Source organism: Lepidochelys kempii, chromosome 10 (assembly GCF_965140285.1).
Source record: "Lepidochelys kempii isolate rLepKem1 chromosome 10, rLepKem1.hap1, whole genome shotgun sequence".
Classification (NCBI taxonomy): Eukaryota; Metazoa; Chordata; order Testudines; family Cheloniidae; genus Lepidochelys; species Lepidochelys kempii.
This window is the reverse complement of record NC_136389.1, coordinates 20,110,603-20,137,521: the sequence shown is the minus strand read 5'-3', so window position 1 is coordinate 20,137,521 and position 26,919 is coordinate 20,110,603. Positions and strand designations below refer to the sequence as shown.

The following is a 26,919-nucleotide window of genomic DNA, read 5'->3' as shown; positions in this document are numbered from 1 at the left end:
TTACAAAATAATGTGAGTGGTTAACTTTCGTCAGTAAAAAAATTAATCACATATATTTGTGCTTGTAGAATTAGTGCCCCTGTCTTCTTTCGCCTTTGGTGAAGCCCCAAGCACATTTATGGATGTTATAAAATAAGTAACACACCCATAAAAACGTAGCTAATAATAAAGAGAGGAGCTTTGCATTGCAGCTTGCTCAGTACATCGAGTCTTCATAGCTCCACCATATCTTGCCTTGCTTAAAGGGCGGAGGTCTGCTTGAGATCCCTGGGGCTGTACTGCACCATGCCCTGAGCTCAGAGCCCTGTCCCACTGACACCTTCGCCCTCCGGCCCGGCTGCAACTGAAAAGTTAAAAAAACAAACAACAACAAACCCCATTCGGAAGACAAAAGTTTCTAAACGTTCCAAAAGCAGCATTCTGCCGGAGCTGATTGGAGGAGCCTCTTCAGGCCACGTGACCCTGCAGCCAATAGGGTGTTGGGCAGAGGTTGGTTGTAATGGTTCGGATGGGGTCACAAAGAGCTGGGCAGGGTAAGAGCTTAGGTTCGTACTAGTCCCGGCCGGTGGCAGAAGGTGGCAGTGGCTGGAGCTGGTTGCTTTTCCCTGCGGAAGTGGTGAGCGTTCAGGGCTTTGCTGGGTCTCTGGAAAGTTTTGGGGAGGACAAACCCCTAGGATCCTCCTCTCCCATCTCCCCCTGTGGCTGCCACTGTTGTGTGAGGACGGGGTAGGACCGGGAGGGTTTCCACGTGGCAGTGTGAGGGATGCATCCTATTGTGAGGACGGGGGAAGCAACAGCCCTCTGTGCCCCCTCGCTACACCGTATCCACATCTTGCTTGCATCGCTCTCTGCCTTTCTCCTTCTCTCAGGCTGCCGGGAGCATGGGTTCGGGTAAGTCTACTGGGACAGAATAAAGACACTGTACTTTCTCCATCGCTCCCACCCCTAATTGCCAACCTGAACCTTAGATTCTTTCTGGAACTGGACTTTTATGTTTTGTCGAGATTTGGAAATGTCCGGAGTAGTTTATTTCCCTTTCGGTGTTTGATCTGGCAATAGAATTAGAAACCCCTACTGCTGTGAGAACAGCCTCTCGCGCTGGAGCCAGGAAGCATCAAGGAACAAATAGGTATTTCAGGAGAGAATGTGCCTGATCTGCTGAGTTTCCTTAAGAAAGTTTGAGACTCAAAAGTATTGGATTTGGATAAGTACCTGAACTCTTGAATAGTTGTGGGTTTTTTTTTTTAAATTAAGCCCTTTTTGCAGAGAGACTCACATGCAATGATAACCTTCTTAGAAAGAAAAGGAGTACTTGTGGCACCTTAGAGACTAACCAATTCCTTTTCTTTTTGCGAATACAGACTAACACGGCTGTTACTCTGAAACCTTCTTAGACTGGCCTCTGAATATACTATTAATTGTGACCTTCTCTTTGGGATGACCTCTTTCTTTTTATTCCCTTTTGTGGCATTTAAACAAAGGGAAATAGTCCCTGATGTGACATGAAGTCCAGCCTGGGAAGCTGCTTGAAGTTTTTGTAGAGGATGTGAAAACCCCTTTTGTATGAGACAAAAGAACCTCTTTTCTGATGGTTAGAGGAAGGTTCCCCCATATGAACTTAGTTCTCCCCTTGCCCTGATTATGGAACAAATTACTTGTCCAAAGAGCATTTATGGATTCTATAAAAGTTTGGCCCGTGAGAGTTCTGCTTTGCGCTTACCTTTTCAGAGGGTCCTTCTCCTGTTCTCCCCTCTGGGGGTTGGGGGACATGAAACTGCTCTGAATGCTGTGGTAAACTACACTGCTGACATTGTTAACTAAACTAAATAGATCCTTAAAAATATATTTAAGTCCCAGAGCTGTTTTGGAATGGATTCTACAATCTTATATTAGAATCCAGCATAGATTTCTCCTGAGTTTGATTAGCTCTGACTCTGATTACAGTATTTCAATCCCCATTCTAAAATTACTTTGAAGATGGTTTATGCCATGGTGATATGAACTAGTGTTTTGCAGTACTGTTGTCATTTCCTGGAATGAAACATGTAAACATAATTTTTCTCACTGCAGAAGTTCCTCTCATACCACCAGAAAACTTTAGTTCCTGTATGATACAGATACATTTTGTAATGTCTGTGACCAGCTGTGCTGCTTACAAGCAGGAAGTATGGCCAAATCTTTCCTTCTGGTTTCTACATGTACAAAAACAAACGAGGTGTAACCAAACTGTGTGCATTAGATAAAGTTATAACCTTCTGTTTTTGATGGCAATAATAAATTGTGAGCAAAATGCTGGTAAAACCCTCTTCTCAACAAAACTACAAAATTGTGTTACGTATAATTCTGTGTGCTTTAATTGTGTAATGGTAGCCTGCCCCCATTGAACAACCCCATACAATTAGCCCTGCCTGCCACACTTGGTATGGGGTGTGGGGTTTAATTAGTAGAACCATCTGGGTATTGAAGAAGTGATTGAGAGCATCAGGAAGCTATCAAAGACAGAGAATAGATGCTCAGGGACAGAGACTGCTGGGAGTGAATAAGTTGTAGCAGGGAACCCTGATTAAGGGAAGGCCTGGGAGATCCCCAGTGGAGGGGTGTGGCAGAACCAGGGAAGGCTTTGTCTGGTATAGAGTATCAGGGGGTAGCTGTGTTAGTCTGTATCCACAAAAACAACAAGGAGTCAAATAAATCTTAGACTTTTAGGTGCCACTGGTCCTTGTTGTTTTTGTTTGGTAGTTTGATTTGAGGGCAGCTGAGACAGTGCACTTGCATAGCCACCTCTGACCGTGAGGGGGCACTTGGGAGGCAGCTGCCTGTTCGCATGTGGCAAACACAAACTGTTTTTGTTGTCATTGAAAAAGAAAACGGAAGATTCATGGAAACATTTTGATTGGTCTGACGTCTTGTTAAATCTTGTTTTTGACAACCTAATTTTTTGGACCAAATTTAATAGTTTTCTTTTAACTAAACTTTTCCCTTTGCATTTTAGGCTGTCTTGAAAATCTCACCCTAAATATCTCTAGCACCTGACGTGCGGCCTATGTTTGGATAGGGCCTTGTGTGAAATGGCTCGTAATAAGACATGCGGGGCGGGGGGGGGGGAATGTATTAATGTTTAATTGCAGTTCTTGGCTCACTGCAGGCATGAGGCATGTACCTGAGGCATGGACCAGTAGAAAAACAATTCATGTCATATCATGTTATCTTGTGGTAACAAATGTAGGGCCTCAAATTTTTCATACATGTACTTGCAGTCTCCACATTAGTTTGCAATTAGCTTACCGTAGGCATTACTTAGGGATAGATATAATATAACAAAATGTGTTCCAGTCACGTATGGTTCCAGAGGGATGCCTGGGGAATGTACCTTACGGCTGGTCTACATAGGAAAATTTACCGGCAGAACTATGCCGGTATAATTGTACTGCTACAGTTATTACCCATATAATTCCCTGAAATATGTATGCACACAGGAAATTATTGGGTATAACTGTAGTACTATAATTTATACCAAAATAGGTTTGCCAGTAAATTTCCCTATGTAGACAAGTCCTTAGAAATCTAAAAAGAAATTCCCCTTTTCCCCTGGCCCCAAAATACATGTCACCATGTAAGGGGGCAAACAGGCTTTAGAGCAAATCCAGCCCTGATGTAAGCACATGCAACTCCCATTGAGCCAGTAAGAGCTATGCTTGCAAATTGCAGGGCTTTTGGCTCCATGTCTTTGTGGGCGTGAAGAAGAGGAGGAGTCCAGAGGAGACTCAATATTCAATATCTTCATAAATGATCTGGAAGATGGTGTGGATTGCACTCTCAGCAAATTTGCGGATGATACTAAACTGGGAGGAGTGGTAGATACGCTGGAGGGGAGGGATAGGATACAGAAGGACCTAGACCAATTGGAAGATTGGGCCAAAAGGAATCTGATGAGGTTCAATAAGGATAAGTGCAGGGTCCTGCACTTAGGACGGAAGAACCCAATGCACAGCTACAGACTAGGGACCGAATGGCTAGGCAGCAGTTCTGCGGAAAAGGACCTAGGGGTGACAGTGGACGAGAAGCTGGATATGAGTCAGCAGTGTGCCCTTGTTGCCAAGAAGGCCAATGGCATTTTGGGATGTATAAGTAGGGGCATAGCGAGCAGATCGAGGGATGTGATCGTTCCCCTCTATTCGACATTGGTGAGGCCTCATCTGGAGTACTGTGTCCAGTTTTGGGCCCCACACTTCAAGAAGGATGTGGATAAATTGGAGAGAGTCCAGCGAAGGGCAACAAAAATGATTAGGGGACTGGAACACATGAGTTATGAGGAGAGGCTGAGGGAGCTGGGATTGTTTAGCCTGCAGAAGAGAAGAATGAGGGGGGATTTGATAGCTGCTTTCAACTACCTGAAAGGGGGTTCCAAAGAGGATGGCTCTAGACTGTTCTCAATGGTAGCAGATGACAGAACGAGGAGTAATGGTCTCAAGTTGCAGTGGGGGAGGTTTAGATTGGATATTAGGAAAAACTTTTTCACTAAGAGGGTGGTGAAACACTGGAATGCGTTACCTAGGGAGGTGTTAGAATCTCCTTCCTTAGAGGTTTTTAAGGTCAGGCTTGACAAAGCCCTGGCTGGGATTATTTAACTGGGAATTGGTCCTGCTTTGAGCAGGGGGTTGGACTAGATGACCTTCTGGGGTCCCTTCCAACCCTGATATTCTATGATTCTATGACTCTATTTCTAAAGACCCACCCCACTCTCCATCATGTCTAATTTTGTTTGCTCTCTGAATACAGGTTCCATTGGGCCCATTAGTGCAACTTGTGAATCAGCCATGGGAATTGCTATCCTGGAATTCATGAGGATCAGTACATGTTAATGTTGAACTCTGTCTTATGCTAGTGCTGGGCTGACCCCGAGATAGGATCTTTCCCAAAGTACATAGCCCAGACTGGCTGGAACGGTAGTCTAAGCATATACCAGGTTCCTGGAGGAAGTGTGGAATGACCATTCTGACAAGACCTAAAGATCATAGTCTTTGGAAGAAAGAAAGTTCAGAGGTCCTATGTAACCCTATGTAATTGCTGATGTGTACCTATCTTTTTTCCTGGCCAATCCAAACTGGAAAGAGGTTAGGTATTGAATCTCTCTCCTCTTTTGCCTATTCCTTCCCTGAATGTTCCAAGTCTAAAAAGCTTCTTTTGTTTCTGAAACTTGTCTATTTTTAATAGTATTTGGGACTGGGGAAGGAATGATTTGTGTTATTAAAACTAGTTGGTATCCTTTCCTTGCCAAAGATCACACTGAATTGTAGTTGATGACTTTCTGAAGCTCAGTGCATAATTGGTGTTTCCTTGTCATATGCATAGTTTAATTTCCAGAAAGACAAACTCTCTAGAAAAGGACGTTGAGAATATTTCAAGTTTCATGCCTACATCACATCCTCTTTACAGTGTCCAGTCTGAATCCTGTACCACTGGGTTTGTTCCACATGTGAAAGCTTTCCTGTGCATCTGAGGTACTTTTATACAGCCCACAGTCTTTCATAGAATTTAATATATGAGATCTGTTGTTACATGCCAAGCTCTGCAAGTGGAATCAGATTTCATATTTACCAAACCCAACCGAGGCCTTCTCTAGACTAGCATGTAAAGATGTGATGTCAGCTTGTGTTAGCTGATATGTGCTAACTAATGTGTTTGTAATCTAATCTAGACAAGGCATGTCCTCTTTAACACATGCTAAACTGGTCAAGCTAGGCTGAGTTTAGCAGTACCCTAAGGTATACCATTCCTTTGTTTTGACTAGAATTTTAAGAGGGTATTAATTATATCAAGCTATGTGACTGGATATCACACTTCTAAGCCTTAGGCTAGACAAGGCCTGTAAGTGAGCCCGAAGAGAACGTTGCAATTGTATTAAAATGAAACATTTTCAAAACACACCCTTTTTGCGATCAAGACTGGGTCTTGGTGGTGGAGGATTCAACCCTTTTGTTTTTCAAACACCAAACTTTTGGAAGTTTTATCTGTAATCTGTTAGGAAAGTGCACACACTATACTGTAAATCTGAAGGCGCTCTGCCAGATCATTTTCACATTAGCCAAATTTTTTAATGGGAAAAAAAACTGACCAACAGGAGAGAAGTCTCTACTGAAATATTTTTAAACCTCCGTTTTCCAGTTGGCATAGAGTTTACTCTAAAATTGCAGCAGAGGCTGGGGCCAGAATTAGGGAGGTGTGAAGGTGCCTTTATCTGCCAGCTACTTCCTATGCCTCATTGCTGTAGTAGTTGATCATCACACAAATGTTAATGGGTTTATCCTTTCAATACCGTGTGAGGTAGGCATGTATTATTCCTGATGGCCATGGAGACACTGAGGGATTAACTGATTTGCCCAAGGTCACACAAGAAAACTGTGGCAGAACTGGGAATAATAGTGATAACAAAACAACCGATTTCCTGAGTCCTGGTCAGGTGCACTTACTGCAAGACCATCCTTCCTTCCCATAAAACCACCTTTGCTTTTCCCACATCTCTTTACACCTTGGGAACCTGACCCAGACCACTCTGCAGATGGCTCCAGCACGTTGCTAAGATATGTAGTTTCTGTGTGCCAAACCCTGTCACTTCCCTGAGAGGTGGGAGATGGACAAGGGTGCAACTTTTGCCCCAGCTGTCAATGGAATTTGGAAAGTTCCTGTTCTGAGTGTGTGGAAAACACCCACCGAAGGGATGATGTGGTCTGTTGTCTTTTCTGGTGGGTTGAGCACAGTACTGGGGGTTGGCCACTCCTGAGTTCTAATCTGAGTGACACATCTGGCTTGTGGCCTAAGTGGCTTTCCTTCTCCCTTTCTGTTTCCCCATCTGTAAAATGGGGTAATATTTATCCGCCTCCCAAGTGTGGTGTGAGGATTAATTAATGTTCGTGCAGAGCGCTGAGCATGTGAAATGCTTATTTAAAATCAAAGGCACTTTCAACTTTTTAAAAATAAAGCGAGAATCTTAATTGTGCATGGTCTAGCTTCACATTACTAGACATGAATATAATTTGGAGCGAGTCAGTACTTCCCACCCATCCCATTCTTAGCTTTTTCCATACGTTTCCATAAATATATCCACAATTGGAAGTCCTGAGACTTCTTCAGGAAATGTCACTAGGTCAAGTGTGGTGGTCTTGTTTGTTTGCAGAAGGGTGTAAACCTCTTGTTTTTATTAGCATTTTGTTTTTTTTTCGCTGGTCCCTTTAAACAAACCAAACTCCTATGAGTTTAAACACTTTCAGGTTTTCCCCACTTCCCCCAGCCGCCGCCGCCCCTCCCTCACCCCGGGTATTTAAAGGAAAGGTTTTCAGAAGTGTCTAATTCCCTTTGAGTGTCAAGTGGGGACTTAGGCCATGAATTTTAAAGGTACTCATGTGGTGGTCCACTCAACGTTGTAAGGCCTAAGTGATTTAGGCAACCAAGTCCCATTTTCAAAAGTGACCTGGGCACGTAGGGTCCTGAGTCCCATTGATTTTCAGTGAGTCTCAGGCTTCTAATTGTCCAAGTCACTTTTGAAAATGGGACTTAGGCCTGGCAATGCCAAACAAAGCAATGCCTAAAATACCTTTACAAATTTGAGGCTTAGATGCTTTTGAAACTGTTTAATCATATAATCCTGTTTTCAAGCATTTCTTGCTCACCAAAAACTCCAGTTGAAATTGAAAGGTTAGGGTGCATGTGAAATGCAGGATCAGGCTCTACGTGTGTAACTGGAAAAATCTTCAAATGATCATTGATGGCTTTGAATGTGTTTGCTCTTTCTCTTTTTAAGCTTGCCATCTGGAGACTTACTGGCTTATTAATAAACAGATCTAAAGCTGAGACTTTAAAATTTGGAGTTGGCTTGCTGACTCTGCGTCTCCCATTCACAGTTTAGGGTTCCAGTATTTCTGCTGCCTGCCTTTGTAAATGAAGAGCCAGATTCCACCTTTATTTACAGTTTTCAATCTCTGGAGGATGCTGTTAGGTTTATAATGTCAGCCTCTGTGTAATCCTTGCCTTGCCCAGCACTGCACAGAGCAGACTGTCTAGAGGCCTTAATTGTGACCGTTCTCCACTCTGAGGCTTGGTCTACGCTGCCAATTTATGTCCGTATAACTACATCGCTCAGGGGTGTGTGGAAAATCCAACCTAATTTCCGGAGTAGAAGGGCTATGTCGACTGGAGGTCTTCTCCCGTTGACATAGCTACTGCTTCCCGGGGAGGTGGAGTACCTACGCAGATGGGAGAAGCTTTCCTGTCTGCATAGGTAGCGTCTTCAGCTGTGCCTCTCTAGTGTTTAGTGCTCCGTAAGTGTAGACAAGCCCTGTGACTAACACACACAAAACCATTTCTACTTTAATGCATTTATTATAGTGCATCACAGGCTTCAGGGTGATAGCTGTTCTATTGCATTCTATTTCTATTTTGTACTTTATAGAGTCTTAGAGTTTAGATAGATACTTTCTAAATTTTACCTTTGAAATGACTTAGATCTGTATGCTCCTAAATCACATAGGCACTTTTGAAACCTTTACCAAAGGAAATCATTATCCCCAGATCCTTTATATGTTTCAGTAAAATTCCTGTGTATTTTCAGGGGGTAACTGCCATGTCTCTGGAGTTGCTAAAGTCAAACTTAGTTATATTTTCTTTTAGATCAGAGCATTTGGTTTCTTGCTCACATGGCCTTTCTGCATTTCTCAGGGATTCCCTCATTCTCTCATTGGGCAGCGTGTGTTTTGGGTGTCTCCCTCTTCAGCTGTTTTCTGTACCTACTGCTTATGCTGGGAATGTCTATTAATGTTCTGTTGAACAGTAAGTACCATATAGTCAGGTAGGGAGTGGAAGACACTGGGTAATCTGGTGGGGGTACCAACCTTCAATAGATTCAGAGAAACTGGAGAGAGAAAATCCCTATTAAGTGATCTAGGCCTCCCTCTCACATGATGCGTATTTGGCAGTGCTTTGTCCAATCTGGTTTTAAATGTCATAGAATCATAGACTTTAAGGTCAGAAGGGACCATTGTGATCGACTAGTCTGCCCTCCTGCACAACGCAGGCCACAGAATCTCACCCACCCACTCATGTAACAAACCTCTAACCTACATCTGAGCTACTGAATTCCTCAAATCGTGGTTTAAAGACTTCGAGGTGCAGAGAATCCTCCAGCAAGTGACCCGTGCCCCATGCTGCAGAGGAAGGCGAAAATACCCCCAGGGCCTCTGCCAATCTGCCCTGGAGGAAAATTCCTTCCTGATCCCAAATATGGCGATCAACTAAACCCTGTGCACGTCTCCAAAAATGAGGCTGCTTCTACTATGCCTGGGGGATAATGCCACTGGAAGAAGCAATGGGATAATGCAGTAACAGGAAGATGCTAACTCCTAAATTTGCAACTTCTTAATTTTCAGGAAAACATGAAACAAGAATTCTAGACTTCTAGGGATTTCATCATGGAAGACTTGGAAGGAAATCACTTCAATTCAGTGGAAGAAGAAACCAGCTACTGGAAAGAATTGGCTATGAAATATAAACAATGGTAAAGGCAATGAATTTATGTCCATAATTTGTCTTCCTAGTAGGCTATAGCTCCTGTAATTCATTGTAGGAACTTCTAGTGAGATGATGAAATCTGTGTAGAAGAGCCTGAGGCTACAGTCCTCCAGGAAAATTAATAGATTCTAGGGCTGTCAAGCGATTTTAAAAAAAATTAATTGCACCATTAATCTCACTGTTAATAATAGAATACCATTTATTTAAGTATTTCTGGATGTTTTCTACATTTTCAAATATATTGATTTCAATTACAACACAGACTACAAAGTGTACAGTGCTCACTTTATATTTTGATTACAAGTATTTGCACTGTAAAAAACAACAAAGTATTTTCCAATTCACCTCATACAAGTACTACAGTGCAATCTCTTTATCATGAAAGTTGAAATTACAAATGTAGAATTATGTACACAAAACCCGGCATTCAAAAATAAAACAATGTAAAATTTTAGAGCCTGCAAGTCCACTCAGTCCTACTTCTTGTTCAGCCAGTTGCTCAGACAAACAAGTTTGTTTCCGTTTGCAGGAGATAATGCTGCCCACTTCTTGTTTACAATGTCACCTGAAAGTGAGAACAGTTGTTCTCATGACACTGTTGTAGACGGTGTTGCAAGATATTTACGTGCCAGATGCACTAAATATTCATATATCCCTTCATGCTTCAACCACCATTCCAGACGACATGCATCCATGCTGATGATGGGTTCCATTCAATAACGATCCAAAGCAGAGCGGACTGACACATGTTCATTTTCATCATCTGAGTCAGATGCCACCAGCAGAAGGTTGATTTTCTTTTTTGGTGGTTCAGGTTCTGTAGTTTCCACATTGGAGTGTTGCTCTTTTAAGACTTCTGAAATCATGCTCCACACCTCATCCCTCTCAGATTTTTGAAGGCATTTCAGATTCTGAAACCTTGGGTTGAGTGTTGTAGCTATCTTTAGAAATGTCACATTGGTATCTTCTTTGCATTTTGTCAAATCTGCAGTGAAAGTGTTCTTAAAAGGAACAACATGTGCTGGGTCATCATACAAGACTTCTAGAACATGAAATATATGGCAGAATGCAAGTAAACCAGAGCAGGGGACTCCCCAAGGAGTTCAGTCACAAATTTAATTAACGCTTTTTTTTTTTTTTTTTTTTTTAACAAATGTCATCAGCATGGAAGCATGTCCTCTGGAATAGTGGCTGAAGCATGAAGGGACATACGAATGTTTAGCATATCTGGCACGTAAATACCTTGCAATTCCGGCTACAAAAGTGCCATGCAAATGTTCTCATTTTCTGGTGATATTGTAAATAAGAAGAAGGCAGCATTATCTCCTGTAAAGGTAAACAACTTGTTTGTCTTAGCGATTGGCTGAACAAGAAGTAGGACTGAGTGGACTTGTAGGCTCTGAAGTTTTACATTGTTTTGTTTTTCAGTGCAGTTATGTAACAAAAAAAATCTACATTTGTAAGTTGTACTTTCACAACAAAGAGATTGCGCTACAGTACTTGTATGAGGTGAATTGAAAAATGCTATTTCTTTTATTATTTTTACAGTGCAAATATTTGTAATAAAAAAATACACACTGTGGTTTCAATTACAACACAGAATACAATATATATGAAAATGTAGAAAAACTACCAATTGAAATTTATTAAATATTTTGGATTTCTATTGTTTAACAGTGCGATTAAAACTGTGATTTAATCATGATTAATTTTTTAGAGTTAATCACATGAGTTAACTGCGATTAATTGACAGCCCTAATAGATTCTAAGGCTGGAAGGGACGACTGTGGCTATGTAATCTGACTTTGTGTAGAGGAAGCCTGCTGGGGCAATATACCTAGATGCCTGCCACATGCAGCATTCCAAAAGTGAGATTAAAATAATCTTTCAGAAATATGTTTCAGTCAGGAATATGTTGGCTAAGTAGGGATGGTTTAGCACCATCCACAGAGGGAGTGAACTCCCAGCAGAGGTAGAGAGTCTTTTCTGCATCTCTTTCCAGTTCAAACTGTGTCAGAGTAAATGGAATTTTTCATGACTCAGTATGTCATTGCTAATTTTTAAGATTTGCAAATCAGATGGCTCGATCCTGCTGTCAGTGGATCCCTCCTGGGATCAGGCTTTGAGATGACATGTTGATACTTAATATTCATATCTATTCTTAATCATTGTAGCAATATTTGAATGAACTCTTGTTTGCGTTCTATCTCTTATATCAAACTTCAGCAAATGAGTTTTCACCCAGGTGAATATTTAATATAAATAGCTTAAATTTGCAGGTAAGTGAGCATGACTGAGGATATGGTGCATAAAGGTAGGTGGATCCTATTGTTGTCTTGGACTCTGTTAACGTAAAGACGGACTGTGTTGTTTGTAATCCTCTGTTCCAGGACAAATTGCTGCGAGAGTGTAGGTGAACAAATATGATTTAACTATTGAAAGGCATTTTCATACAATCATTTATTGTCCTTTCTGAACACGCATAGGTGACAGGTGGGCATAGATCCTTCAGTTGTATTAGAGGAGCATTTTATTTTGTCATACGTTTATACTAAGGTGAGCGAAATTTCCTTGTTTTATTAAAATGAACCCAACTAATTCTCTGGCTGGAATTGTGCTTCCAGTGCAGAAAATACACAGGAGGAACTGCGTGAGTTCCAAGAAGGGAGCCGAGAATATGAAGCAGAATTGGAGACCCAGCTGCAACAAACGGAATTCAGAAATCGAGACCTTCTGTCGGAAAACAATCGCCTTCGAATGGAACTGGAGTCAATTAAGGTAAAGGAGCAGCAGAGAAAGGGCAGTGTGTGCAGATGATCAAGGAAGTGTGGAGCTGCAGCATTAGAAATGTGGTGTTCATAAAGATGTTTATCAACAAATTGCAACAATAGTTTGCTTTGATAATAAGAAAATATCACTATATTTCCCCGTTCTTAGGTCTGAATACTGTAGTTAATATTACTAGCCATCTGTTTGCTGAGACACTGGATGTATTTTTGGATGGATTCCAGATGGGAGAACACTTAGATCTGTAGTAAAATTCCTCCTCATTTGTTGCCCTATTTCTCCCCCCCCCCCGCCCTTTCTTTTGTTGTACGATGCAAGTATACAGGCTCATATAATAGACCAAAGCAATAAAAGATATAATTCTCTCTTGCCACAGAGGGCAGGACAAGGGGCAGTGGGTTCGAACTACAGCATAGCAGATTTAGATACTTCCTAACTGTAAGAACAGTAGGACAATGGAATTGACTGCCGAGGGAGGTGTGGAAGCTCCTTCAGTAGAGGTTTTCAAAAGGAGGCAGGATAGTTATCTGTCTTGGATGGTTTAGACACAACAAATCCTGCATCTTGGCAGGGGGTGAGACTAAATGACCTTTGCGGTCTCTTCTAACCCTATGAGTCTATGACCTTGTCAAGGTCCGAGAGAAGGAAAGTCAGTTGTGCTGAGCTGCTGCACTTGAATGGTGGATTAAGTCTGTTTTTAAAAAGTAGTCGTTGTGACTCATGTCTAATGTCTAAATGTCAATTGGTACCTAATGTCTAAATAGGAGGAAGCATGATTCAGTGGGAGTTGGGAGACTTGTTTTCTATTCCTGGCTCTGAAAATGTCTCTAAATTACGTCTCCCAGTGGTGTATAACCTCTCTGCATGTGGTTTCCCCATCTGTGAAGTGGGATAATGAATTTACAAATTAAGATCTCTAAGGAAAAAATGCGAAGTATTTTATTTAGTAGGGAATATAATTAAACTTTTTTACAAGAATTTTTGGGAGATAGTAATGATGGGACATAAGATGGTGATGCCATTGGGCTATAATGCTGCAGGATAAAAAGAAGTTAGTCTGGTTCAGTTTCCAAGAAGGAGAAGATGCTGAAAATAATCCTTTACAAAAAGAAACAACCCCAAAAAAAACCTCCTCCTCTCCACAATTGAGAGCTTTAACTTCATTAAATTCATTTAAACTTGGCAAAAGTTTGTCACCAAAATTTAACTCCTTTTAAAAAATAATCTTGTTGGCGTTTTGTAGCTAACCTGCAAATCATTTTAAACATCAGCTGTCTAAAAAAATGAGGTAAAACACTTAGCATTTTCCAAGGGCCAGTTCAATATTTGTGGAGACAGAGATTAATTTAATTAGATCTACTTTACTCAGTTGGATCCAGTACTGAGCTAACAGGAGTCAAATATAACTATAACTGGGTTTTGCTGTATGTATTGCTTACACAAATGCAGTAACTAGGTAAGAAACATCAAAAGGGGATACTAAAGAATTCTAGTCCACTTTTAAGATACTGTTTTTCTCAACTTTGTGGGAGTTTTGTTTATTTCAACCCAAAACCAATCCAGACATTGCTGCTATTACAACATGTGGTTTAAAACAAAACAATCCCATGTAAACACCCTTACAATTCTAGTTGTGTAACCTCTTGTATGGAATGTTGGCCTAGTTTGTCACACAAGCCACATAAACCCATTCAAGCTGACAGGTTTGGGAAAGAGGAGGAAAAATATCTCTGCAAAAATAAAACTTCCAATCAATTCCCATGAGGGAAGAATAAATTCTCTCTCCACCATGGGGAGAAGATGAGAAGCAATATTACCAGGGCAGTTTGGGATAGGAATAATAAAAATTGACTCAAAAGTGGAGAATAAACATACTGCATTAGGGGAAACAAAATTATTGTTTTCCACTGCAAAGAACTTATTCTGTGTGACACAAACTCTTTAACAATTGGCTTATTCATGCAGACTGAAAATGACAGTAGCAGCCTGCAAGTGAAGGAACAGTGTCTCCATTGATGAGCAAATCAGTTGACTGTTTATTACAATTAGCTAAAAACAAAGGCCCAAACTTATCCGTTCTGTCTTTTGTTTGAGTCAGTTCAAGAGAGAAGCTTTAAACTCATGAGGCTGTTGAGCAGCATTGTTAACTGGGTTACTTCAAGGACCTGCATCTACATTTAGGTCAAAAATACAAAGTTTGCCAGGCCCATGCGGTTCATGGCTTTGAGCTTCCCAGGCTGCCCTCTGTGCTTCCTCCGCCTCCCTCTGAAATACAGTTCACACTAATTGGAAACAATGCTTCAGAGGGTTTGTTTAGTGAACCTTATGTGACTAGCTATAGGTCTGGTGGGCAACCTGCGGGGCTGTACACTGCTCGTCAGAGTAATCTGCTGGCTGGCTGCATGCAGCCCGGAGGCAGCAGGTTGCCCACCACTGCTATAGGTAATTGGGCGATGTGTTTGGTGACTTAAGTTAGACTGGTAATTATCCAAGAAATTCAAAATGAGAGGGAGGAAAAGTGTAACACTTTTGATCCTATAATCAATACAGAATTTCTTGAATTCAGAAAATGTATTTCCCCAACTTCATTGTCTCTGTACCACTTAATACACACCTTGAAATAACGCTCTTTAAATACGTGAAAAATAGGCTACAGACCTTGCTTTTTCTCATCTTGTTAATTCCAGTATGTGGATTTGTTTTCAGTGACTTTAGTTTGTTGCGCTTAGCTCCTGCAGTTATAAATGCTTTAGGTATGTTAATAGATGGTAATCTTGGGACCATAGAAAAAGGAATTGGCATGTTAAGGTGATCTGGTACCAAGGTTTTAGTGCGTAAATTATTGCAATACAGGCTAGATTGTGTCTCTGCCCTAAAGGGATACTGACATCCTCTTTAAAAAAGGTTCTATTAGTAACATAGGCAATAATCCCAGATGCATACATCTGGAAGAATTTTAAGACTCTAGGTCCCTGCACTGGGATCTGCTAATATAGAACCCTGAGCCTTTGAAGAGTCTTGCAGAAACTGAAAGGACTTTACAGGATATGTGATAAGCCCTGATTAGACACTGGGATCTAATAGAATATTTGCCACTTATGCTCCTAATATACTACAGTTGAACCTCAGAGCTACAAAAACCAGAGTTATGAACTGACCAGTCAACCACACACCTCAATCAGACAGCAGCAGGGACCAAAAAAAAATCCCAAAGCAAATACAGAACAGTAATGTGTTTAAATGTAAACTTTTAAAAAAAAAAGTAAAGATTTTATAAGGTAAAGAAACTGTTTCTGTGCTTTTTTTTTTTCATTTAAATGAAGATGATTAAAAGCAGCATTTTTCTTCTGCATAGTTTCAAAGCTGTATTAAGTTTACAACTGAACGTTGACTTTTGAAAGAACAACCATAACGTTTTGTTCAGAGTTATGAACAACCTCTATTCCTGAGGTGTTCGTAAGTCTGAGGTTCTACTGTATTACCCTGTTGCTCCTTTTGGACAGTTTCACTTTTTGTTTATAGTCCGTTTACTAGGTCTTGTGTTGCAAAGGTCCCAGTATATCCTTGGGCACTATAAAAATAATACTCAGCATTTTTACAGCACTTCATGTTCAAAGCGCTCTGTACACATACTAATGCTCCTCACCCCGGGAGGCAGGTCAGTACTTCTGTCTTTTTACAGTATGGGGTGGGTGGGAATGAAGCACATAAATTATGTGATTTGCTCAAGGCCTTGTATAACAGCATCACAGCCAGGGTATTAACTCAGGATTATCTGACCTCCATTCCTGTGCTTAGAGCACCAGAGCATGTACTCACGAAAGATCTAGGTCCGCTGCACAGGTCTGTTGTGGCTGTTGGTCATGAAACAGGTCTTGAAGTTGGTGATGGGGTGGGTCTGCGTTTCACCTGCATGGACTTAAAGCAGAGGGACTAGTATTTTTCCTCCCAGTTGTCTCCAAGGCACTCTTCTTTCCTCCCTCCTGGAGTCTAGGCTCTCTTGTGCTGTGCTGCTGAAGCACACTGATCATGCTCTGTCTGGTCCTGGGTAGAAGCAGGGAGTGCTCTTTGTCTGGTACATACATGTGCCTCAAACAGAGCTGGGAGCTCATCTGTGAGCATATGAGATGGTGTTGTCTTGTGCCTCTCCCACAGAAAGAACCATTGAAAATCCCAACTTGCTACAGAGGATAGAACTGCTTCCTCCCCATCAAGGGCAGGAATGGGGAAGGAGAGAAAGAGAACTAGTGTAAGCACTCATGAGAGTAGGGAGCAGTCTGTAATGGAGGTGAGTGAGGCTAGATCTCCTAGCTCCATCAACCTGTAGGGAGCGAGGAAGAGATCCTGCCCTCCCACCCAGCAGCCAAGAAGATAGCTCCTGGGATCAGTTTGCGGAGGTCTGGCTTGATGGAAAGAGGCTAGTATCTGTCCTTATTGGTTTTAACCCATGTGAAAGATGGTAGTTCTAAGATTGCTTACCAGGACCTCCTCCTTTCTGACTGGGAAAGGCTGAGTAAGCACAGCGGAGCAGAAAGGAAGGGGCTGTGCGGTGCTAAATCCCTGATGTGGTGTTTGGTCTATCTTTGCTTAGGAAAAAATTGAAATGCAACATTCAGAAGGCTACCAGCAGATCTCTGCACTAGAAGATGACCTGGCACAGACGACAGCTATTAAAGATCAACTACAGAAGTACATTCGAGAACTCGAGCAAGCAAATGATGACTTGGAAAGGGCAAAAAGGTAATGCAGATGCTCTTAACCCTTCCCTACCCAGCTCTTTCTCTCTCTTTTGTGAAGCTAGCAGAACTGAGCATGTCCACTGTGGTACTTGTCTGCTCTTGCTACAGGTGTTGAGCTACTGCCTTCCTATAAGTGGGTGAGTGGAATGTGAGGCTAGTCTGTTTCTTGCAAACTTAAAATTAAAACATTGGAGCGTCTCACACCAGAAATACAGCAGTTTCTTTGCATCTGAGTTGGCGCTTTAGATGCGCTAGGAACCTAATAACTTCTTTGACATCCTTTTTCTACACACAGAGCCACTATAATGTCTCTGGAGGACTTCGAACAGCGTTTGAACCAGGCCATTGAAAGAAATGCCTTTCTGGAGAGTGAGCTAGATGAGAAAGAAAACCTCCTGGAATCAGTGCAGCGATTGAAAGATGAAGCCAGAGGTCAACTAACTGATTTATATACACCCCTGTCCTCCCGCCTTCCAAAGTTTTCATTAAATCTGCCCCTCGAATATGGTGTTGAGATAGTAAGAGAGAGACCTAAGAAATACTGTCGGTGGAAGCTTCACTCTCCTTGATGGTGTGGAATAGAGATCCTGTCTTGGCACTTATCTTGGATAGTAGTCACATGCCGCCCTCCTCCCCGCCTAGGGAGAGCGGGATGGGTGGTACTGTAGCTTCTGGCATGTTTCTGCAAATCGGAGGCATACTTTGAAAACATTGTAGAATTCAGTGTTTTGTCAGTTGGGCTTTTAACTATGTTGGGTGCATTTTCTAAGTATTCTTTTGACTTATAGAAACCCAAGGAAATTGTAGCCTTGTCCACCCAGCTCCTCTAAAGTACTGCTGTCATTCTAGAGCAGACCATGCAGGCAGAGACGTATCCCAGAATGCTCTCTTCTCTGTTGTTGCCTCTGTACTTTAAAAGAATAAGAAAAGCTGACCGACTTGGAGGGATGTGTTCTGTGGTCTGACTGTCTGCTTCATTGTGAGCTGACAGGACATGAATTTTAACAAATGCAACAGAGATATTGTCCACTTCTGTCATGAGAGCGGAGCCAGTAAGGAGAATAAAGGGACTGCGGAGTATGGAGGGACAGTGTGTAACACAGACGCCATGAGTGAGTGCTGATTCCCCTCCACAGCTGCAGTAGTTAGTTTCCTGATTGCTTTTGTCTGGCAGTAGGACCAGAAGAGAGGAAGGATGGCTTTGTAGGTAAAGAACTGGGCAAGGAATTGGGAGAACTGGGTTCTATTTCCAGCTCTGTCACAGACCTCACATGGCCTTGGGCATGTCACTTCACCTCTCTGTGCCTCAGTAACCAATCTGTAAAACAGGGGTACTAAACTCCACATTTTACATGGATGTAGGGAGAATAAGTTCATTCACGTTTGTGTAGTGCTCTGTTAGGAAAATGAGCACCACAGAAGAACCTACAACTAGATAACAATAATGGGAGGGAGGGCCCTGTGCTTGTTTTGGGGAAGAGGTGATGTGGAGGGGAGGGACCACAAGCTCGAGGGTGTTTTGAGTTACACTGTCCCAACAAAGCTTAGTTTGCTGATCTCGCATTCTGGAACCTGGGATTTTGAACCAGTTATAAGTGGCTAGTGCCAAGATTCGTGGGGTGTACATGTTCTTTGGAAGCTGAATAATTTCATTTTTTTTCAGCTGTGGCTGGTGAAACACTCTGGGGTTATCAGTGTTAACAGCGTACTTTGACAAAGCAAAAACACTTCTTGCGCCTTGTAGCTTCAGATTGGGACATGTATCCAAATGCTTTGTACCTTTTCCTTCTTCATTAGACTTAAGGCAAGAACTTGCAGTGCAGCAGAAACAGGAGAAACCCAAAACACCGATACAAAGTACGCGGGAGGCGGAAAGAACGGACACAGCCGTGCAAGCGACCTTATCTGTGCCTTCAACTCCTGCAGTTCACAGGGGACCCAATGTCAGTATAAGCACCCCAGGAACGTTTAGAAGAGGTAAGTGACCAGCATTTGCTAACGTAAGGCTAATGCACAATACCAATGTGCATTGAGTAATTTTTCAGTCTACAGTCACTGTTCCTGGTACATGTTGAATTTCTATCAAACTACTGACTACAGAAGAAGCTGAGAAAAGTGGAACTGAACATGACAGGTAGTGAAGTATTTAACACAGCGAAGTACAGTAATCTATTTTGAATACCTGTCATGGGTTCAGTATGAATGTCTGAGTAGATTTATAGCCAGTGCATTATAAATGTAGTGCATTTATAGCCAGTTGTATTAAAACATGAGCTTAAAAAAAAAACAAAAAAAAAAACACCTTCCGGGGCAAGGTAGTTCACTAGGTTATAATTTGCAGTCATTAACCATCCCTGAATCTGGATGAGTTTGGTAGAAAGGAGATTGGAGGTCTCAACATAATCTTTCATGCCAGACACACTCATCTGAATTAGCCAGTTAGAGATGGAGGTTGCTACTTTAGAGATACTTCATTCTGGAACAACGGGAGACTTGTCTGTTCCAAATTACAAAATATGGGCTCTCTCCAGTGGTACTACTCTCTTATTTTTATGAGCACTAAAAATTTAAATAACTCCCAATTCCACCTGCCCAGACTCTTTAAATTGAGTAAAAAGGAATAGAAATTCGGTTTAGGGAACTTCACTGTATTTTGTGCGTGTGTGCGCATACACCATGAGTGTTTTTTTTTTTGTGATAGTTTCTGACCTTAATAATTCAGTGTTACAGTTCTAGTAAGTGGCTAATAAAATTTGTGTATATCCTGACTGTGGTACTCTTAGCCTAAAATCCTGTGTTCCAGCTGGAAGCACTTGACACGCTATAGTATGTTCACATAAAAGAGAGAGGATCCAAGAATTCTTGCAACACAGGCCATAAAGCCTTGGGTCATGTGAACTTTTCTGGATGACCTACCTTTCTTTCTCTCTTTGCTTCCATTGCAAGTTATAGAGACAGACTAGAACACTTCTCATGAAATCTAAAGGCTTAAAAGCTGCTTTCAAAACCAGTGCAAATTAAAGTCCAGCATCTTTTCAGTGCAACTTGTCGTGTCAGAAAGATACAGTGATTTATATTTCTAATGGGAAAGAAGAAAATTGCAGTTCAGCTAAAAAGAGAGGAGAGAAGATTGGTATTTTTCTCTTTAGTGCTGGTGGGGAGACTTAAGGTTTTGCTAAGTTTTCTCGAATATAATGCGTAAAATATATCTCTTTTATTTACCCTTCCTCCCCGTCAAAGGTTTTGAGGATAGTTACAGCAGGACTCCTCTCACACCAGCTGCCAGGATATCGGCGCTAAACATTGTGGGAGACTTACTACGGAAAGTAGGGGTAAGAAGGATTTAGTCATTAGCTAAAGCTATGCAGAAAGGGGATGGGTGGCTATGTTTGTACTATGAGAATGAAAACCAGCGTTAACCCTTTGTACCACTGAATGAGTTAAACTGTAGAGATGAACTCAGACCAAAACTTGGATCCAAACAGACTCTAATTCTGCATGAAAGATTTGAAAATTGTGAACTTTATTTTGTAGCTCAGGCCTCTGTGTAGCTAGAATGTACCTCAACAAGGGCCAATCGTTGTCTCTCCTGTGGCTTTTGCTCCACTCAGTGTGCCAGCCAGTGTAGACTTTTCTCCCATCTGAAAGAGCATCGAGAGGGGGAGGGAAAAGTGGAGCAGGGCAGTGTGAATGAGTGCGATGCTAGGGGAATATACTGCACTCGCTTGAAGTGCTGCCCGGGAAGAATTCCGGCCAAGTCCTCCTCCGAGGTGTCTGAGGCAGAATCTAGCTTGTTGGTGGTGACTGCTCTAGTAATGTGTTCAGGAGACCCCAGGCATACCACACGGTGGGTGGGTGTGTATTGGCTTTGGGGAAAAGGTTTGAAAGAACATTTAGCTTCATAAAGAAGTGATGCTTCTAAAAGCAGCCTAGTTATAAAAGGTGTGTTAACCTCTGGGGAAGTCGAGGCTCTTGTTTAACTAACAGAATTCTCAGTTGCTTCTCCCTCCATAACATAAGCGCTAACTCCTACCTCTCTCCTCCCCTCCCATCCCCCCCCAAATACAAAATAATGTTGCCATTTAATGAGACACTTAAAGGCCTGATCCTGAAGCCAGAGGGACTTGTGTATCAGCAGTACCTCTTCCTTCAAATACAGAGCTCATGTATGGATTTGGGACTAGTAGCTAAAAACTTTTTCTGTCAGAGTCCTTGTAAATTATTAGAAAATTCTTCCATGGGCCCTGTGCTGAGGGAGAGAATGTTGTTTAACTCCCAGATAAACTGTTTGCTTTAGGCTCTGGAATCCAAACTTGCATCTTGTCGAAACTTTGTGTATGACCAGTCTCCAAGCAGACCCGCCATGTCCTCATCCATGTATCTGAACAAGAGCAGAGATGGCCTTGAAAAACGATTGAGCAGTTCCCACATGCCTTTGAGCGATAACGGGTAAGTGCTGGTCGGCTGCAGTTTGTTAACGCTGATCCTGTGGTTTGGTTATACACAGATCTTGATGCTCTAAAGTGAGTCTGAAGTCTGGGGCTAAAAGCTGGGGGGGGTGGTAAGGTACAGAGTGGCTGGGGATTGGGCTAAGAGGAGTATACTCTATCAAACGCCTCCTGTTCTCTGTTTCCTATGGGCTATCTTCTGACATTTGCAAACTGCTCCTGTCCAGTCAGATATCAAGCTCCTTGCTGATTGAGCTTCCTATAAATGGTCCATCTTCCTGATATGCCTCACACTTTTTGCTGGCTCCTTTCGTAAAGTAGTGGTCTGATCTGGCAGAAGTAAACTGCTCACATGAGGAGGAGGCAGGGAGCTAGCTGAGACACTGTGTTCTGACCAGTCCTGTCTTGAGTGGCTGGAAAATGCCCTTTCTCTGTTCTTCTGGTAGACCTCCCAGTCCCTTATAAAATTGGGGCCATTACATTACATCTGTAACACTGTCCCTCCATACTTCATTCTCAAAAGGGATGAACTACTTCAGGATCCTTTTTTGCATTGCACTTTAGCATAATGGAAAAGAAGATATTAAACAGGGCATGGACTAGCCAACTACAACAGGCTAATGTATATTTCCTTTAAAAGCACATTGTCCTATATTGTGTATCACGTGATCGCTGACCATTCAAACTAGCTAGCTGAAGGCTTTAAGTGTAATGGAAACAGTTTGAATATAAGGGTAAAAAATTCAGAAATGACTTGGCCATTTAGGCTCCTGGGAGGCTGTCACAATTCTGAAAACTTTACCCCAAGTTTTAAATGTTTAACACTATATGCTGAAATGTGCTATGCCAGAGCTTAGTTTGGGGCTCTGTTTGAAAAACATATATAATTTATAGAGCGTATGTAAAACACTTTCAGCATAAATGTACGATCCAGTGTTTTATTTTGGGCTCTTGGTGAGTGGGATGTTGACAGCCAGGGGGTCAGTTAAAGATTTGTATGCACAATATTCTTGTCAAAGGATGGCCCAGGAGCCCAGTGATGGATGGGGAGCCTGCTTCCCTTGTCATTACTTATGCTCTCTTATTATGGAAGAATGGAATAATAAAAGTTCTGCTTTTGCATCACCAAGGCTCTTTCCTGGGGTGCAGCTGTCTAGACTTCTTTTGTGTAATTCAATTACATTCTAAGTCTGGAACCTTGTAAATTTTTGTCTGAACACTTTAATCAGCTTTTTGTAAATAATCAACAAGGGTGTTTCCAGCTGCAGCTCAGTGCCTGTCTAAACACGACCCATGATCTAGTCCACTAGATTCTTTTCTTTGTGAATCAGATGCATGCAGTATCCATTCCAACTTGCACATAAAATGCTCACCCAAAATATAAAAATGCTCCTTCTGGAGAAGGAGTTGGATAACTCCCAATTGAGTGTATTCACTCAGAACCAAGCCCCTAGTGCTGGAATTCTGGTAATTCTCATTGCCCTATTATCAAAAGCAGTAGAACTTAAGGAGAGTTTCTGATGCGGAGACGCTACTGTGAAAGGAAGAGCAGTATCTTCATGAGCCCTTGTAGATTTTTCCTTATTGGGTTTTATAAATCTGTTTGCATATTAGTATGTGTAAACAATATTCCTACTGATGTAATGTTGAAAAGAGTATTTTAGCACCAGCAAGCATAATGCACTTCACACCAGTGGGCAGGAGAGAGGTTTGTTTTAGCCCCATTTTACAGATGGGGAAACTGAAGCACAGAAGTTAAGTGACTTACCAAGTTAGTGTCAGAACTGCCATTTGGATTTGAGACTTACTATTTGTCTGTTAGTTCCTTGTGCTGTTTGACGCTGAGTGATGCATTTTACTACACAGCAGTAACCTAACAGACTGCAAAAACTGAACATGCATGTACAGTGAATGCAATACACTGCATTGCAATCAGGCTGCTGTTTATATTTACAGGTTAGGGAAGCGCTTGGAGTTTGGAACCCGGCCTTCAAATATTCCTGCACCAGTGGCCCCTTCCCCACAGGGTGTCGTCCAGATGTTACTCTGAGAAGATCCTGAGATGACGAGGCCATGATGGTTTAGGGTGTTTTTATTAGTTTTTGTTTTTTAAACCCTTGTCTTTTAAACAAGCAGTCACAGTAGTTAATTTGAATAAGGGTGGATGAGAACTACACCGAGCAATTGGCAACAGTCCCCTGCAATCTCAGCCTTTTCCACAAGACTGAGTTGTGTGGTGCTGTGACAAAGTAGCATGGCTGGTCAGTCTAATACTGTGAATCACTTTCCTACATCAGCTGCTGTAAATCGCTTCTTGAAAGCTGCTGGTCAAAACTCATGACCTGCTATATAATGTAGAGACCGTATTCCTCCCCATAAATATGGAATTATTTTCTGGAGCACAGCTACTGTTTTAGCAAGAGAGTTATGGTGTTATAACTTTCCAGTGCAGTGTGCTGCATGCATCAATGGCTTAAATTAGAGAAATGTTTGTCTCCATCTACATTTTAGTTCCTTGGCAAGATTTTTTTTTTTAACCAAAATCAATGCAACTGCAAGTCTAAAATAAAGCCGTGTGGGGAAATTGATTCGTTGTCAGAATCCTGTTCTATAACAATCTGCCTTACAGGTGGTAAGATGGTATTGGTGAGAGCAACTTGCCATTAAGATTTCCTCATGGTTAAAGAAGGAAAAAAGTGCCTTGATTGCAAATATTGAAGAGACTCTCAAATATGTAGTAATGCAGAAAAGAGGTATTTGCACCGATGTAACAAACCCATGTCTTCTGCAGTCACTACGTGATGGCAGGACATAGCAAGATATACAACACTGATCTATTGATAGGGTTAATCTCAGTTGATGGGTTGGGGCTTTTTGTTTTCTGACCCTACACTTGATGATGTGCCCTGTGTGTTTAATGTGAGCACATACCCCTTCTAGTTGCTAGTGATATTAACTTAGAAATCATGTTGTAACCCCACAAATTCTTAATGCTGGCCAAGGTTATTAGGATAATGAACTCTTAAGATGGGTTTTTGTCTAACAAAATAATGCTGCGAGTTTAAGTGGAGTAGGTTCACTAACAGTAATTATACCATGTTATAGAAATATGAATTTGCAAAAACTATTTTTGCACAACACATGAATACATGACTTTTTTTCTTAATATTCAGCTCTGCATATACAGATACTATTGTATAGTAAGCAACCACATCTTAATCTTACTCTTTGTAAATCTAAATTGTCTGGTTTAATCAGTGAACAGAATAAATCTTATTCTGAATATTAGTCTGTGGACAATATTATCTGATCTGTGAATTCATTGTCAGTTGCATTTACAGTTAACCTGCATATATTGGGCTAACCAGTTTCTCAGTTGTGTTCCTGCAAAAGGGAGCTTAAACAAGGCCACAATCAGCAGATCTAGTGGAAAATGATTTGAAAAAATGTTCATGTTCTCTGCCCTAAGTGGGGTTGGTCCTTCCGCCCATACCTCTAGGAGTGGCTGCCAAAGGAGAGATCTGTGTATTGTACTAATATGGCCCCCCCATTACTATAGTAGCTGAGGGACAGATAGAGGAATTTAAAGATGCAGATAAGCACTTTTGAAAACCCCAGTAGGTGCCTATCCACATCTTTAGGAGACTAAATATCTTTAAAAATTTGTCTCTGACAGCCTCTGTCTTTAATGTATTTATCCTCAATGCTCTTATGAGGTCAGGCAGTACTATTATCCCTATTTTACAAATGGGGGACTGAAGCAGAGAGGCAAAGGATATTGTTTACACTTGAAAATTTACCAAAGTATCTATTTTGGAATAGCTCCCTGTGTGGACACTCTTATTCTGGAATAAGTGTCCCCAGGGGGTCTTATACTGAATACAGTATTCTGGAATAATTACTCTGGTAAATTTCAAAGTGCAGATAAACCCTCTGACCTGCCCAGTATCACACAGGATGTGTAGAACAAGGGCTTGAACCCAGGACTTCCAAATGCTAGGACAGTGCCCTAACTACTGGACCCTCATTCATCTCTCAGGCCTTGCTCTGAAGCACATTTTGCATGTTAGTACACTGTCACTCTCTCTCCCCTCCCCCCGCCATGGGCCTGAAGACTTCCTGAAACCTTCAGCATCTACTGTGCTGCTCCCACTCCAGGTCTCTGTGCTTAGGCCCATTCTCAGCTCAGCAGTTTCAAGCCTGACTGCCTCAATCTCCCTTCTTCCTGCACGCTGGGTCACCAGCCATATGAGCTGCAAAGCCAAACTTGGAAGCATGTTTACAGAATTAGGGTTGGACTGTAATAAGTGGCTGACCAGAGAAATCAGCCAAACACCAATTCAGTGTTAACTCTTTAAAATCATCCTCTGTTGTAGCATCTCTCAGCCTAATGGCCCCAGCTGGGTTCTCATTTAATCAGTTTGGTCTTTTTATAAACAGAATGTGGCTGCCCTCTGAATTCCTTGGACTCACTGCTGCTGGCTGAAATGGGGCTTGGGTTCACTTTTTTTTTTAAGTTACTGATCTGAATGCATATTCACCGCCTTGGAATCTACACCCAAGTTATTTCCTGGCCTTCAGGGCTTGCTCTTTAAGGATCATCTGTCCTAAAATCTAAAATGTCTAACTGTCTGCTCTCACTTAATTGTGTCACATTAACTTGCCGTGCTGTGTGTGCGCTCCTGCTGGACTGCTAGCACGCTTTCCCAGCTGCTGGAAGTACCAGCGTGTCTGTGGGGCTTCTGTGGTGCCTGTCCAATAGTTCCTGGCACTTCCCTGAACGGGGGGTTGCAGTCCAGCTGGAGCACTGCAGCCAGTGCTAAACGACTTCAAGCTAGTACGTGAATGTGCAGAATTAGCAAGGTATTGATCATTGTATTAAATACCTCTTCTAAAAGGCTTCAAAATTGCACGAGAGGTATTGAGTATGACCGCTAGTCTCTGAGAAGGATACATAAAGGAAAACGTCAACAGTCATGTGTAGCCTAAAAGAAAAGTCCTCAGAGTTGTTTAGCAATGAACAGTATATGATAAAGCAGTGGTTGGTTCTCCAACTTTTTTTTTTTCACGGCCCACTTGAAAATTGCTGAGGGTCTCGGACCACTTAATGATCTTTCCCAATGTTGTTCATGCCGTTAGCTAACTATTGTAAACCTTAAAAACCGCACACAACTCATATTAATATCCGTAGTCTTACCTTTCTAATGCGATGGATGTGCCCTCTCACCCCCACCACAGCAGCCCCGGAGCTGGGGCTGGGAAGGAGGGCCATCTCTTCCCAGCAGCGGCAGCCCTGGAGCTGGGGAAAGTCGCCTCTTTCTCTGGCCGCCGCAGCCCTGCAAGTCCCAAACTTCCCTGCCGCCTCTTCTCACCCCACTGCCCTC

At 41.9% G+C, this 26,919-nt stretch overlaps 1 protein-coding gene across 3 annotated transcripts; it reads left to right on the top strand.

Annotated features, from left to right (window-relative positions):
• The first annotated feature begins 502 nt into the window (after nucleotides 1-502).
• NDE1 (nudE neurodevelopment protein 1) lies at nucleotides 503-24,802 on the top strand. 3 transcript variants are annotated; one of them, XM_073362343.1, is made up of 9 exons: nucleotides 503-616; nucleotides 9,420-9,547; nucleotides 12,186-12,339; nucleotides 16,940-17,088; nucleotides 17,383-17,519; nucleotides 18,885-19,064; nucleotides 20,328-20,419; nucleotides 21,385-21,536; nucleotides 23,492-24,802. In XM_073362343.1, exons 2-9 carry the CDS (start codon nucleotides 9,462-9,464, stop codon nucleotides 23,583-23,585), a joined length of 1,044 nt encoding a protein of 347 aa, XP_073218444.1. In that variant the 5' UTR covers nucleotides 503-616; nucleotides 9,420-9,461; the 3' UTR covers nucleotides 23,586-24,802. The 3 variants fall into 3 exon arrangements, with proteins under 3 accessions (XP_073218444.1, XP_073218446.1, XP_073218445.1); XM_073362345.2 differs by lacking the exon at nucleotides 503-616 and adding an exon at nucleotides 681-891; XM_073362344.2 differs by lacking the exon at nucleotides 503-616 and adding an exon at nucleotides 5,420-5,501.
• The last annotated feature ends 2,117 nt before the right edge of the window (nucleotides 24,803-26,919 follow it).

What these genes read in the sequence shown, in the direction of transcription:
- NDE1 (XM_073362343.1), top strand. Translation starts at nt 9,462, where the DNA reads ATGGAAGACTTGGAAGGAAATCACTTCAATTCAGTGGAAGAAGAAACC. An exon ending in GACTTGGAAAGGGCAAAAAG is followed by an intron (nt 17,089 to 17,382) that starts GTAATGCAGATG and finishes TTCTACACACAG; the next exon opens with AGCCACTATAATGTCTCTGG. An exon ending in ACTTACTACGGAAAGTAGGG is followed by an intron (nt 20,420 to 21,384) that starts GTAAGAAGGATT and finishes TGTTTGCTTTAG; the next exon opens with GCTCTGGAATCCAAACTTGC.